The sequence below is a fragment of the Fundulus heteroclitus genome, chromosome 4 (assembly GCF_011125445.2).
Source record: "Fundulus heteroclitus isolate FHET01 chromosome 4, MU-UCD_Fhet_4.1, whole genome shotgun sequence".
NCBI lineage: Eukaryota > Metazoa > Chordata > Actinopteri > Cyprinodontiformes > Fundulidae > Fundulus > Fundulus heteroclitus.
The window spans coordinates 3,729,168-3,744,186 of record NC_046364.1 but is presented as its reverse complement, the minus strand read 5'-3'; the positions used below and the strand labels follow the sequence as shown (position 1 = coordinate 3,744,186).

The 15,019-nt window shown below is 40.8% G+C and overlaps 1 protein-coding gene across 16 annotated transcripts in view; it reads right to left on the bottom strand.

The window, feature by feature from the left end:
* The window catches only part of ppip5k1a (diphosphoinositol pentakisphosphate kinase 1a), a 73,370-nt gene that overhangs the window by 18,516 nt on the left and 39,835 nt on the right, over nucleotides 1-15,019 (bottom strand). For 9 of the 16 annotated variants that reach the window (XM_036135878.1, XM_036135879.1, XM_036135884.1 and 6 more), the window contains one exon: nucleotides 10,652-10,777. The exons of the other annotated variants lie outside the window; for them this stretch is intronic. In XM_036135878.1, the coding sequence (XP_035991771.1) occupies nucleotides 10,652-10,777 (126 nt within the window). The remainder of the gene's footprint in view (nucleotides 1-10,651; nucleotides 10,778-15,019) is intronic. 16 annotated transcript variants of the gene reach the window in all.

Sequence of the window (15,019 nt, the reverse complement as noted above, 5' to 3'; positions counted from 1 at the left end):
GGAGTAAAAAAAAAAAAAAAAAAAAGGTAATAAATTAACCAACACATAAACCAGTGTGTGGTTCACGGATCAGACCGATGTCCCGGTTTCAAACTATGTTTCAGTTTAAACATGCATGATGGTTGAAGATGCTTACTCATGGCTGTGGGCTGACACATCTTCAGATGAGGAAGTGAGATGAAAACATTTCAAATAATTTACAAACAAAAAGGTGAATAACTTTAGAAAAATCAACCCAGAAGTCAGGTAGGCTTAATCTCTACGGATAAAGCGCTGAACAACAACACTCAGACATTCTGACTACAGAGGCTCTCCTGTCCTGCATTAGGAAGCTGCTGGGTGGAAGCTGATGAATGAACGCCCCGCTGGGATTTACAGCATGCACCGACACCTCACGGTGTGGGAACTACGATGATTCCTTTCACTCCTGAAAACGAGGTGCAACAAGATGGATGACAAAGACCGACGACGGTGAGCTAATGTGAGACAATCAGGAGGACGGAGGCTCAGAGACGCCGCGGTCCCCCGCTGACACCTGCTGGACAACATGGACACCAGCAACACAGCCGGCACTGAGCAGGCCGGGTTTCACTGTGAATTTAGACCTTCCTCCCATATGGCGTTATTAAAAAGTCATGCATAAAATAAATGCTGCCCTTGGGTCCGGACGTTTTCAGAAATCTGCCAGTTAATCGGAGCAAGGCGGTGGAAAGTGTTGGGCTGGGCGGTATGTCAGCTTTACATCTGAAAATGAGATCCAGGCAAGAGAGACTAAAGGCCAAAGAAAAGCTTTGAAGGAGACTTCAAAATGCAACAGATCAAGGTTATTTTAAACCAAAACAAGAAAGCAGGTCTGCTTGGGACTAAATCACAATCACTCAACAACGAGACCACTAAATGCTATATTTGTTGCTTATATTCATGCCGGGACACATTAACTTATTTTGTCTCACACCTAAATTTAACTGCACGGTATAGGGCCTGTTTCTTTGTATCTTTATCATTTGTGTCTTTATTCTTATAATGATTTAACTTGACTTAGTGGAGGGTGCATATGTTAATTTTTACTGGGTGTGTGTAAAATGGGCATTTTTCTCTCATCTCCCTTCACTGTAAAGCAAATCTCCCTTTGGCCATTAATAAAGTAGCATGAAGCTAAATGTTTCAGAGCAACAGACTAATTTTAATACTGGACAAAGGCTACGCTCACACTGCAGGTCTAACTTTTTGGTCAATCCGATTTTATTGCGTGGTCATTTAGAATACTAATTAAAGCCACCGCTATCAGACTTCTGTCTGAACGCACAGAAGGAGAAAGTCGACATCACACAGCAGCGCGACGTTTATCCTTTAGCTATCAGGCTCCTCTCCTGTGGAACCAACTCCCAGTTTTGGTCCGTGAGGCAGACACCCTATCTACTTTTAAAACTAGGCTTAAAACTTTCCTTTGTGACAAAGCTTCTAGTCAGAGTGGCTCATGTTACCCTGAGCTACGTCTATAGTTATGCTGCTATAGGCTTAGGCTGCTGGAGGACATCAGGGTCTATTTCTCTCACTCTGCTGAGTTCTCCTACTACTCTCCAATCTGCATTGTTTGTTGTTATTTCAGCTTTTAACTTTTTGTTCTCTCTCTTTTTCTCTTCATAGAAGGTACACCTGGTCTGGCGTTAGCTGTGACATCATCCGGGGAGGCAGATCATTATTACCATCTAACATAGAAAGTACTCCTGGGTCAATGTGAGCTTCTGAGCTTTCTGTGTCTCTGCTCTGTCTTCTCTAAGCCCCAGTGGGTGGAGGCAGATGAGCGTTCACACTGAGCCTGGTTCTGGTTCTGCTGGAGGTTCTCCTCCCTGTTAAAGGGGAGTTTTCCTCTCCACTGTCGCTTCATGCATGCTCAGTATGAGGGATTGCTGCAAAGCCATCAACAATGCAGACGACTGTCCACTGTGGCTCTACGCTCTTTCAGGAGGAGTGAATGCTGCTTGGAGAGACTTGATGCAACCTGCTGGGTTTCCTTAGAGAGGAAACTTTCTCACCAACCTGGAGGATCTGATGGAGTCTGACTTTGATAAGAGACTTGAGATGACAAGATGTGAATTGGCGCTATATAAATAAAATTTAATTGTATTGTGTATGTTAAATAATAGACCCTTTTTGCGGTCATGATGTCTAACATGTATAACCTAGTATATACATACCATACATCATCATCGAGGGAATCCTAAGATTATTCTCCAGGAGAACTCTTTGGGGATAAAAAGCTCCTTAAAACCTCTCAACTCTCACAGGGACACTTGTGTCACCACAGAACATACTTTTGACTTCTAAGCACTGTTGTTGTACTGGAGACTTCTATTTTAAAAACTATGGTTTGACACTGGTTGCCCAAGCCCTTCTTCTTCAATTGACACCTTTTAACTGTGTTGATCTATCGTTTCTCCAGAGCCATAGCTATTCATCATAGCTCATTTCTTAATCTCCCTCCTACTCCTGTTTTCATGCATGTTGCTCAGGCCAGCCAGTGCAGACACTCATTCTGACGCATGCAGCCTGTAGCTAATAAAACCGTCACATAGATGTATCACTTCTTGGGGTGAAACATTTAAATTCCCACAGCAGCGGCACATGTAAACCAATTCAGTTTGCTGTGACCTGCAAGCTTCCTTGTATGTAAGAGCCGTTTTTCTGTGTTACACATTTATTCTTCCCCTACTGTATTTCAAATCGTGTTGACAGTGAATCTGTGGATAAAACAGGATTCCTGTGGAAATAACGTTTCATTAGAGCCCTCATTCATGTCTCTAGAAGTAAACAGGAGTTACAGTCTTTTGAAGTTGGCATCTCCATTTTGGATGCATTTGAATATCTTGTGGTTAATTTTGTGGCTACAAATGGACAACATTCAGACAGGAGATGAACAAAACTAAGGAAAACCTACATTACTACCTGCCTAATGCTCTTCTCACTGTGTGTTCACAACAGCAGCTACTAAAGCTGTAAAAGTAATTCACTTTCTATTGACAAGAGCAACAAAAATTACTAAAATAATGGTAACACTATTTGAAGGGGGGGTCACATAAGTTATAAACATGACTATGTGTATCATGAACTTTAACGACGCTCTTAATGGTCATACCTGTCATAAAGTGTCACTGGGTTTTCCCAACGCTCGTGTCCCAAACAGGTTCCGCTTTTAGAAATGACAGAAAACTAATGACTTGTCTCCCCTCCAGGCCAGATGACGGCAGGACTTCTTTTGTTCCAGCATCAGCGCTGAGACATTCGCAAAGTTTCGTTCTTTTTTTGCTGACATGGTGCCGTTTTTTCACCCTGCCTGCATCCTTGTGATATAATTGGACCGGTACATTTATTCTATTTATACTACAGTCCGTGGCTTCATGGAGGTTGAGTGAAAACACCCAACTTTAGCTTTCTGGATAGTTTTTTTTTTTTTTTTTTTTTTTTAACTCTGGTGAGATGCCGTGTGTGATTACATAGCTAGCATGCAGCCTGGACACAGACAGGTGGGTAAGGGTGATTCTGCTAACTGCTGACATGAACTGATGAGCAGAGGGGCGATGCTAAACGGCAGATCTAGCTCAGCGACAAAGGAGAAATTTTTAAATCAGGGTGGGATGTCTAGCATGGCCGTTGTCCAGCTCCAGCTCCCAAAGGGTTTACGCATCTCTACTCACCTCCTCTATCCAGGCCCGCCACCATTTGGTCATTTATCTTCATCTCAGCCGTCTTCACCACGCTACATATACTTGCAGCTGATGCTCAGTGCCCGTTTCCAGTAAGGGAAACAGGGACACTGAAAAGTTTTAGCTGTTGTGTCAGAAAGGTCAGATCAGAGACCTTAAGTTGTAGCTTTAAGGATTTGCTTACTTTATTTTTATTACAATAAAACAAAAAGAAGTCTAGTTAATTGTAGCTCTTAGAAAAGGTGGAACAAAACTACCTTAGATCAGAAACCCTCATGATTTACCTGGTTTATTTCCTCTTTTTATTATAATAAACGCTTAGTGATGAAGCTAGTTCCAGTGAAACTAAACAAATCTAGTCAAGGGTTTACGTATTCTTATTACAATCAAACAAAAGTATTCTAGTTGTAGCTTTAGAAATGTTGACAAAACTACTTTAGTTCAGAAACCCCCAAGGATTTACTTAGTTTATTTCTTATTATGAATAGAAACAATTAAGTACTGTGATTTTATGCCTTCTGTATGTTTGTTAATGTATGAATAGAAACAATTAAGCTGTGAATGTTAGTGATGAAGCTTGTTCCAGTCAAACTAAACAAGTCTATTCAAGATCTTTCTTACCTTATTCCTTTTTTAATGTAATATTTCCCTCTAATGTTTATCTGTTCATGTTCAGCACTTTGAATCGTCTTGTTGCTGAAAAATGCTCCATATATAAACTTGCCTTACCTTAACAACTGCTGGATCTGAATCAAAGGTTTGCCAGGACTAATTTTTTAGTACCGATTATATCGAGAGGTTTAATATTTTGTTTGTCAGAGCACTAATCGCTGATATATTTAGCTACAGATGTACCAGCAAGTCTTCTTGAACAGAGGATTGTGGGAAGAGCTATCAGTACAGAAAATGTTAACTTACATTAGTTATAATACACTGCATAGATTCTGAAGGTGCTGAAAAAAAACATGATTTTTTTTTTGTTTTTTAAAGGAGTCATCATCTGGAAATCTGACTTTTTTCATGTTGAAACTTGTGTTGGTCCTCAGTTAAAACTTTCCAGAAAATCAGGAGTGTGAAAATATTTTTTTTTTTGTTTGTGGGCTCTTTGTACAGAGCAGAAAAAACCCACACGAGTTTGTTTTGTTGCTCCTCCGAGATTTACGTCACTCGCTGAAGGACGCCAACGTAAGCCACGCCCGCCTCTCATCAACCACCTGAAATCACTTAGTTACGTCGCCGCCACTGACGACTTGTGTTAAAAGTAAAGATGTCCAAACGTTGCAATAATGTCAACTGCTTCGTTGTTAGTTGCCAAAATAAACATGCACATGTTTTCGGTTTGCCTTCATCGGTGGACAAACTACCAGGGAGCAGTGGATTAAGGTCATCTTTGATAACGATCATAGATCCGATGACTCTCTATGAATGCGCTTCACATTTTGCACCCGAGTGTTTCGTTAACTTGGGACAGTACCAGGCGAAGATGGCATCAAACCTGCGTTAGGAGACAGGGGTGATTCCAACAATCACACTGCAAAAAGGGAACTAAAAAAAGTATGTAAAATTTTCTTTAAATCAGTGTATTTTTCCTTGATTTGAGCAGCTAAATAAGACTTTTTGCTAATGGAATAAGATTTTTTCACTTAAAATAAGAACAGTTCATCTCCATCATCTTATTTTAAGAGCAGGAGATCTAATAATCTTATTTTAGGGGTAAAAATACTCATTCCATTGGCAAATAGTCCTATTTAGGTAATCAAATCAAGTAAAAATATACAAATTTCAAGAAAATTTTACTTACTGACTGCTTTGTAGACGAGTGCCTGCATTTCAAAAAGGGAACTAAAAGTAAGTGTTGTTCCTTGTGTAACTTTTTACCTATTGTGTAACAGACTGCAAAACGATGGTAAACGAACCATGGCAAGCTGCTAATGTCGCTGACGCCACTTCCCCATGTAAGATACCCATTTCTAGTGTTTGTGGTTTAAAATCTGATTTCATTGCTTTTCTATGTGGATGTTTGTAAACAAAGGACAGCTATCTAGCTAGCTAATGTGCTAATATCACGCTGCTAACCAGTAAGACCTCCACGGGAAAACACATGAAACACACGTGTAACCCTCATGTGATAGAAAAGGGGAATGAAAAATTATTCTCCTAAAAGTGACTAGGCATGAATTTAAAGACATTTTCAGAAGGATTGTAAATGTAAAACACCAGGTTATGACTCCTTTAAAGTAATACAACAGGTTAAATAACTTTTATGAGGCAAACATGAGTTGGCTGCTTATATTACTATGTGTAGATTAAAATACTATATAAAGCGTTCCACACCAAAGCAGTGCAGAACAGAAATGATGTGCAACAGCTTAAAGACCCCAATAATGGTTGAATTGGTGCAAAAAGGCATCTATGGCAGCAGTCAGGAGGGAGAGGTGGATATATGGAAAGCACAGCGGGTCACGACGGCTTTCTTTATGCGACGTTTGGTGGAAATAAATTAAGTGCTTGATAATCAAGATGAAATCAGACCAAACACTGCAAAAAGAGAACTAAAAATTAGTAAGTTTTCTTGAAATTAATGTATTTGCCCTTGATTTGAGCAGGTAAATAAGATTATTTGCCAATGGAATGAGTGTTTTTACCCCTAAAATAAGATAATTAGATATATTGCACTTGAAATAAGATGATGGAGATGAATTGTTCCTATTTTAAGTGCAAAAATCTTATTCCATTGGCAAATAGTCCTATTTACCTGCTCAAATCAAGGAAAAATACATTTATTTTAAGAAAAAAATTCTTATTTTTAGGTCTATTTTTGCAGTAAAGTTATGAAAAGCCTCAACACTCGGTCTGTGTGTGTTCTGAAAGGACATGACCAGCTTCCCGGATGATCAAATGCTACGTTCACACTGCAGGTCTTAATGCTCAATTCCGATTTTTTTATTAAATCAGATTTTTTTTGCGTGGTCGTTCACATTTCTAAATATATGCGACTTGTATGTGACCTCCTGTGTGAACTCAATGCGTTCAACCGAAGTGTCCCGCATACGCACTCCAGGACGCGATGACGTCACATGTAGCAAGCGTCCTCAGTGTTTGCGGAAGTAAACATGGATTATAATGCTGGCGCGCATTTTGCGGTCATTAATTTATTTTCTAACCGGAGCTTTCCGTCCATTGACTGCTCTTCTCATTGTAGTCCGCTATGGGTGTCGTCTTTCTTCCCGCTTCTGCATAGCAGGACGCAGAATAGTGACGTTTGTGGAGTATCAGTGACGTACAGGTCGGATAAATGCGACCCGGCCGTACAGACACAGGTCGCATTTGAAAACATCTGATGTGTATCGGATTCAGGACCACATATCTAAGCGGCCTGGGTCACACTTGAAAAAATCCGATCTGTGTTGTTCAGACTGTTATAAAAAGATCAGATGCAGGTCGCATATGGGCAAAAAAAATCGGAATTGGGTCACTTCAGGCTGCAGTGTGAACGTAGTTTGGTCAGGGGCAGCTCGTTGTGGGCCGCCAGTTTTGATTTTGTATAATTCTCAACAAAAAGCAGATTTATGTTTTAGACCTAATCAAATGTTTTTGTCTAACAGATGCTCTGTCAGGCATCTAACAGGTTAGAGTGAAGTTAACAATAGAAAACCCTGCCATAGGCTGCTAATTTAGAGCCTTTTCATTAGTATGGACAATTAGTATGGTCTTATTCTCCGTTACATTTTACATTTTGCTTGTTTTAGCTGTTGAACTGGATGTTCATCAACCTGTGACCCCAAAAGTTGTAAGTTGAAAACTTACGACGACTTCTAGTCACAACAAAACATTACAACTAGGGCATTGTGTGTTTTTTTTATGAACCTAATAATTTATTTACAGTAATTCTCTGAAGCCTTTAACAAACACAGTCCATGCAGACCAGAGTTCACCTCACAGTGTTGTGTGAACTACAGCGGAGCTGTGGGTCCAAACCGTTAACATACGACCTAACACTGAATGAACTGATGCACAGAGCCAGACGTGACACCTGTGTTAAACGGTTAAAACAAACCGAACAACCCTTCATTGTACCAATGTAGTCCAGAACCGAAGGATATGGTAACTATTAATATCATAGTGGGTTAAAACAAACATAGAACTTAATTAACTCAAGTCATCTTCATTATTACACTGCAAAAATGGGTCTAAAAATAAGTAAAATGTTCTTAAAGTTAGTGTATTTGTCCTTGATTTGAGCAGGTAAAAAGATTATTTGCTAATGGAATGAGTATTTTGACCCCCAAAATAAGATAATTAGACATCCTGCACTTGAAATAAGATGATAGAGATGAGTTGTTCCTATTTTGAGTGCAAAAATCTTATTCCATTGGCAAATAATCTTATTTACCTGCTCTAATCAAGGACAAATACACTAATTTTAAGAACATTTTACTTATTTTAAGTTCCGTTTTTGCAGTGTATAGCGCCATGGACTCCATAAACCAACATTAACGGTGAAACATGCAGGTAAGTTTTTTAAAGTGCATGCACAGGTTGGTCCGCTAACAGAAGGCAGAACACTGGGGACAAATGTGTAGTTTAAATAACTTTAAATGTATAAATCTCATTTAAGGTGGTTTATCGAATCATCTAAACAAAAAAAACATCTTTCCAACGCAGGAGGTAGGACATAATGAGCTAAAATGTTCCTGTCATATCGCCCAGCCCTACTAGCATTCATAGTTTCCACTCAAGACGTGAGAGACGGCAATCAGTGCAAAGACGAGATGAACGTGAAATGATCTCTGATGAATGGAAGCTTTAAGATCAGGTTTCATGCAGTTCAAGGAGAACAAGTAAAGCTTGCGCTACATCCTAGGCCTGAACTTTAATAGACGCAACGCCAACAGCAGCGCCCTACTGCACGGATCATTGTGCAACCTTATCGCAGTGTGACTCCTCCAACCAGGCTCACATTGATCCTTCTCTAGATTTTTTCGGGTAACGTGACACGATTTGGCCCTTTTAAAGCCGTTTTTGGCATTAAAAGAGTCAATGTTATGTATGAAAGCCTTACTAGGGGCCAGGGGCGGTCTGTGCACAGATCACAGAGGAGGAGAAACGCTACCAATCAAAGGGATGAGGAGGGTTAGATGGTGATGAGAATGAAAATGAATGTTCTCCCCACAAAAAACAAAAACTGATGAACATGTTTGGTTTTACACCTCTCCCAATGCATATGGATGACTTAACACCTCGCCTCACTCTTAAGATCCTACATCCTGCTTTTTATTGCTGGTGAAGATTCTCAGTCATCCAGGTCATGGTCATTCCAAAAAAAGGTAAAAAACAAAACAACTGGACTTGTTATCCGTAGTTGAAGACGTTTCGCTTCCTCTCCAGGAAGCTTTCTCAATTCAAAAAGTCTGGAATAGTGTGGAGTAACAAGCTTTATACTACTGCCCAACAAAGGCCTTGTAATGGCTTAGATAACATGTAAATTCAACAGAAACAGGTCCACCCCTTAGTAATGGGCGGTCGTTAAAGCCATTAAGCCAGCAGATTGGACCGAAACTGGACGACTCCTCTGTAACGAGGAGTCGTTAGGGTCGTTGTTGGCTTGGCTTAAAGGAACAATGTTTTGATTTGTTTTGTTCCTTTAAGCCAAGCCAATAACGACCCTGACGACTCCTTGTTACAGAGGAGTGGACCTGTTTCGGTTGAATTTGCATGTTATCTAAGCCATTACAAGGCCTTTGTTTGGCAGTAGTATAAAGCTTGTTACTCCACATTACTCCAGACTTTTTGAATGGGGTACCGCGCACGTGACGTCACCGTCTCAAGAGCAACGCCCCTTTTGCCGCTTAGGTAGGGCATACAGGAGAGAACGCACGGATAACCCAGCTATTACAAGCGCAACAGAACCAGCGATCTGACCGACTTTACAGCCGTTAAACTTTCCCAAGACGATGTCCCAGGCACACGGATTACTGGCCGAACTGTCGAAGAACACACCAACCTTCAGCTCAAACGATGGCTTGAGGTTCGATGGCTTAAAAAGACTGGAAAACTGGCCGAGTTGATGAACGGTAAGCTTTGTTTTTTTTTTCCTGCGCGGCGATCATGGCAGCGTCGGCCGTTTTTTTTTTTTTTTGTTGTTGTTTGCAATCACCGTCCAGGAATGGGTATATGTTTAATGTTTGTCTCATTTGAAATGTTTTTGAGTAAGCCTGGTAGCAGGGTATCATGTTAGCGCCTGCTACCATGATAGCCTATATGCTGTCATGGTAGCAGGCGCTACTTTATTAACATGTCGGCCACCAAAATACTCTTACCTTGACTTGATGTCGCTGGAATTGGGTCAGGATGTTCTTCGGTTGGGCCCTTTCCTCCGACAAAATGCTTGCTACATATGTACTTGAATTTGGTAACTTTTTCCGGGTTGAACTGTTGTGTAGGCCGACCGCCCCGGTCCCAGCGCACACATTTCTCCTTGGCAGTCTTGAAGAAAACATCCTTCATATGCGGCCGATCAGCGTAACTCGAGTCGCTGTTGCACGTTCCATAGCAACAATGTTTAAAAACCATGGTCTTAGATTTGGAAAAAGCAGTCGTTTACCGAGTAAAACCTAGGCTAACGCACGTCTCTTTTACAGCAAAACAGCGGCGGGTTTCCGGAGTTTGCCCCACTGCGTACCACGTGATGTGACGTCATCGTGACGTTGTGTTTCTAAAAATAGGTCGCGCGCGGTACGCCATTGAGAAACCTTCCTGGAGAGGAAGCGAAACGTCTTCAACTACGGAAAACAAGTCCAGTTGCTTTGCTTTTTATACCTTTTTTTGGAGCTACTTTTTATTCCTATCTGACATAATTGGTGCGCCACATTCTGGCGAGCGGGGGACAGGCGCTGCTGCTGGCCTGTGCTGGGTGGTGCGGGAGCGCGGCGGTCTCAGACACGTACCGTCTTTGTAGGACAGACTGCCGGTGGAGAATTTTTTGCGGTGTGCACGTGCGTAGTCCTGCAGGTTAGGTGCACTAGAGGAGCCACCGAGGACGGTGGTGCTGAAGAGTCCGGCACACTGAGAGCCTGCGAGGGGTTGCGGGGGGATTGGGGGGAGGTGGGGGTGGGTGGGGAGGGGATGGGGGGGGGGGGGGGGGGAGGGTTAGTAACCGCAACATTACATGCTGTTACTCAAACAGCTCACCAGCAAGAGAAACAGAGAAACAGAAACAGAAGACAAAGGCAGAAAGAGACAAGCAGAAACAAAGACTCAGAAATGACTAATTGAACCAACAATCGTTTCCTCGTTAAAAGCGGCCAGAGGTTAGGACAGGTTTTAAAATTCATTTGGTCCTCTTTAGATCCTCACAGGAAGCAGATTATATAAGGTGGAAGGAGGAAAGCCAGACCCAGAAGCTGTTTGTGAGACACGGTAACGTTTAGAACCACTTTCAGCAGCAGCAGTGGCCAGAAACCTGCGTTCCACTCTTCCTTCCCTGCGTCGCTTCATTCAGCTTTGATTTGTTTTCTGCACGGCTCTCTGAGGGCATTACCACAACATCTCAGACGTCTGGACTCCGACTGGACCCTGACTGGACCGCTGCTCCGTGTTTCATCCCTTCTGCTGTTGATTTGCTGGAGCGTCCTGTCAGCGTTCTGTCCTGTCAGACAGCTGGACACAGATCTGTCTCTAGAGAACGTTGGGACCACTGAGCTATATTATACACTGGAGTGCTGATTTTGCCGAAAAACTGAAGTCACTGGCGGCCATCTTGCTCCTCCCTACTCTCACAGAATCCCATAGGATTTGGTTGCAACAACAAGCAGTTTTCTGGCTGTGTGAAAACGTTTCATAGATAATTCTACAGTCAGTGGATGTACTAACACTATCAACTACTAGGAAATTAGGTGCTGAAATATTTTACATGTTATTTATATTATTTTTATATATATATATATATATATATATATATATATATATATATATATATATATATATATATTAGGGCTGGGCAACGATTAAAATATTTAATCGCGATTAATCGCCCTGATTAATCGCGATTAATCGCGATTAATCGCATTGTATTTACAAACTCCAAGAATGAATTCAAAAGTAGTGTAAAGAGCACTTTTATTTTAATGTTCTGCTGCCATATGAACAAAAGTGTTGTAACATTTGTAGCACTTATTTTATACTGGATATTTTCAACCCATCTATTGAATTTAGTGCACTAGTTGATCTTTTCTTCATAAGAGAACAAGCACTGCAGCCAAAATATGGCCTTTTTTGACCTGCTGTATATTAGCCAGTCCCTAAGCTTGATGTATCATGAAACTGTTGACCTTTTGGGTTTTGTGGTTTTTATTTTATTATTACAATTTAATAATAATAATAATAATAATAATAATAATAATAATAATAATAATAATAATAATAATAATGTTATGTTCAGTGTTTTTTCACTAATCCACCTCTTATATATTTCAATCCTTATGTAATTTTGTCTGTGTTGTGTGCACCTGCCTGTTGCTTTAATCCTATACATTTCCCCGTCGTGGGATAAAAAAAGGATTAGCTAATGTTATCTTATCTTAAATAACACTTTTTAATATATGTACTGGGTTCTTTCAAGGTCTTAATTACATGTTATGTGTGGGCTCCAGTAACATCCATCCATCCATCCATTGATCTACCTGGATGTTCCCTGGAGGACTGAAACGCCTCAGTCAGAGACATCAGTCTGTGGGTCTGTCGGGGCAATGAGAGAAGTTTCGTCTCCTCTCTCCGTTTCTGGGGCTCGACGTTTTCATGTTTTTTCACGTGCTTAGAGAAATTTGTTGTGTTTCCACTGAAATGAACCGGCTTTTTACAAAACATACAGCTTGATTTCATTTACGGTATTAAAATAAAGCCGAACGGTGCTACTTCCTCTGTTCATGTTTTTTCGCTGCTGCGTTCTCTCTCAGCTGTTTGTGTATTAAGTTTGTGTGAGAGCTGAGTGCGCGGGCCAGCCTGCGTGCTGATTGGCTGGCGCCACTGAGCCATGTACGAGAGGGGAGGGGGAGCGGGAGAGTGCTGCCGTGACAGCTGACTGACACTGACTGAAAGCATGTGAGCAACATGCGTTAATGCGCGATAAAATAAATATCGCCGTTAATAGTCTAATGAATTAACGCGAAATTAACGCGTTAACTTGCCCAGCCCTAATATATATATATATATATACACACACACACACACATATGTAAATATATGTTTTTGTATATTGTTATTTATCTATTTATAAATGTTATATCTATATATTTAAATTAATAAAATGCAAAATATTTCAGCACATGACTTTCTGAGTACTTGATAGTTTTAGTACATAACATAAAAGTATGTGACATTTGACATTTTAAAAGTTTTAAGCCCCCGCTGAACATGAGAAAATCCTCGTTATTTGATGCTGTAGCGCACATATTCCCTAGTTACTGGGGGAAAATAGGGAGTACCAATATGGCGGCTGGTGGCTTCAAAGCGACTCGTTCTAACAGCGGGCGATTAGCACTCCAGTGTATAATATAGATCAGTGGTTGGGATCATGGTTACCTGAACACCTGCGCTGTTTGTTCTGACATGTTGGTTGGTTTTCTCCAAACACGGCGCCGTTCATTATGACTTAAACATCAGAGCTGATGGTCTCGTCTGTCCAAAGGACGATCTCTTCTGCTTGATTCGGTGATGCTGTCACACTACAGATTTCCTCCCGCTGGTTTCCAGGAACTTTTGTCCTGAACTTTAAGATGTAAGAGTCCGACTTGGATTTGTTGGGTTTTTACCACTTCCCATCAGCCGTGCACGCTCTGAACTTGGAGTTAATTAGCCTTTTCTCTCTCAGTAGAATGATGGATAAACCATGATCTTTTTTTATCTTGCATTTACTTTATTTTTAAACCTTTTAACCCCCCGAGAACTTGAGTCTAAACATCGGCGTTTAGTTGAAAAGAGGCTGAAAAAGATCAGTTTTTCTTCAGTTTCAAAGGTTAGAACAGCATCTGCTCTTCTCCCTGTTGTTCACTGACCGTCTGCGTGTCTCTGAAGCATAACCATAAAAATAGTGGATGAAGAAAAGAGAGTGGAAAGAGCCAGTATGAAGGATGGGGCCAAAATAGCCGACACCAAAACCTGATTATTTATCTACGATGCTTCAGACAGCGTTGGAGGCCAAACATGTCTGAGGGTGAAAGACACCGATACGACCCACGGAGGTGAAGATACACCTGGAGTTCACATAGACGGAGCAGGAGAAGTGTCACCGTCGACTGCTTGATGGAAAAACAACTGAAAACTCAAACTGTGGCATTTTCTCCCCTAAAGATTAAACAAAGTTCTGAACGGGTGCATCTCAAGAAATTAAAAAACCCCTGAAGGCCTTTTTCTATAACAGGTTTTCCTTCCACTCAACTTTTTACTAATGTAGAAGGTGGTAAAAAAACAAACAAAAAGGCAGTTTTTTTGGTGCATTGACATGCAGACATGGACGAATGTCAAAACTTTATTATTTTAATGTTTAATGTTTTAATGGTTTATAAAGATAAAGCTTAGGTGGAACATAAAGTCACATCTACTGCATCCTGCTCCCTATTATACGTCAATAATGAATTTACAGCCGTATGGTGAAGTGACTGAATTTATACGCTCTGAACGGCCAGCTGCACCAGGAATGGGTTTTAGCAGCTTAATGTCGGTGCGTGATTCAAATTGTCTGACAAACTGATCTTTGCTTTTATATCTGTGTAACAAATCTATGTAAAGTAAATTATTTCACTTTTTCAACAAATTGGCTGGAATCAACTTTTTGATGGCATGCAATTTATTGAGATGTACCTGCGTTTGATGTGTTATGTAGATTAAAACCTGTTCCTGAGAAATCTGGATCTTTTTTTCAAGCTAAAAGGTTTTCCTAAGCTTGCAGTCTTAATTAAAAGGCCACGTTTGGAAAATGCACCATAAAATAGAGCCCACAGTCAGTTTTCATGTTCCCATTACCGTATTTTTCGGACTATAAGTCGCACTTTTTTCATAGTTTAGCCCATCCTGCCACTTATATATCAAATTTAAATGGTAATTCATCTTTAACAGCATGAAACAAGGAAGTGTAAACATTACAGAACCCGTTATTGGGCTGTATGTGAAGCTAATAGCAGCTAGCGCTAGCTTACATCTCTGATGTCTGGGCGGGTTCCAATTCGCTCATGCACTGAGCTTTATGTTGCTCTGAAACACTCGTGTTGTACTGTTAGCTTAGCATGTAGCATCGTTACGGTTACAGTCTAATTCAGGTG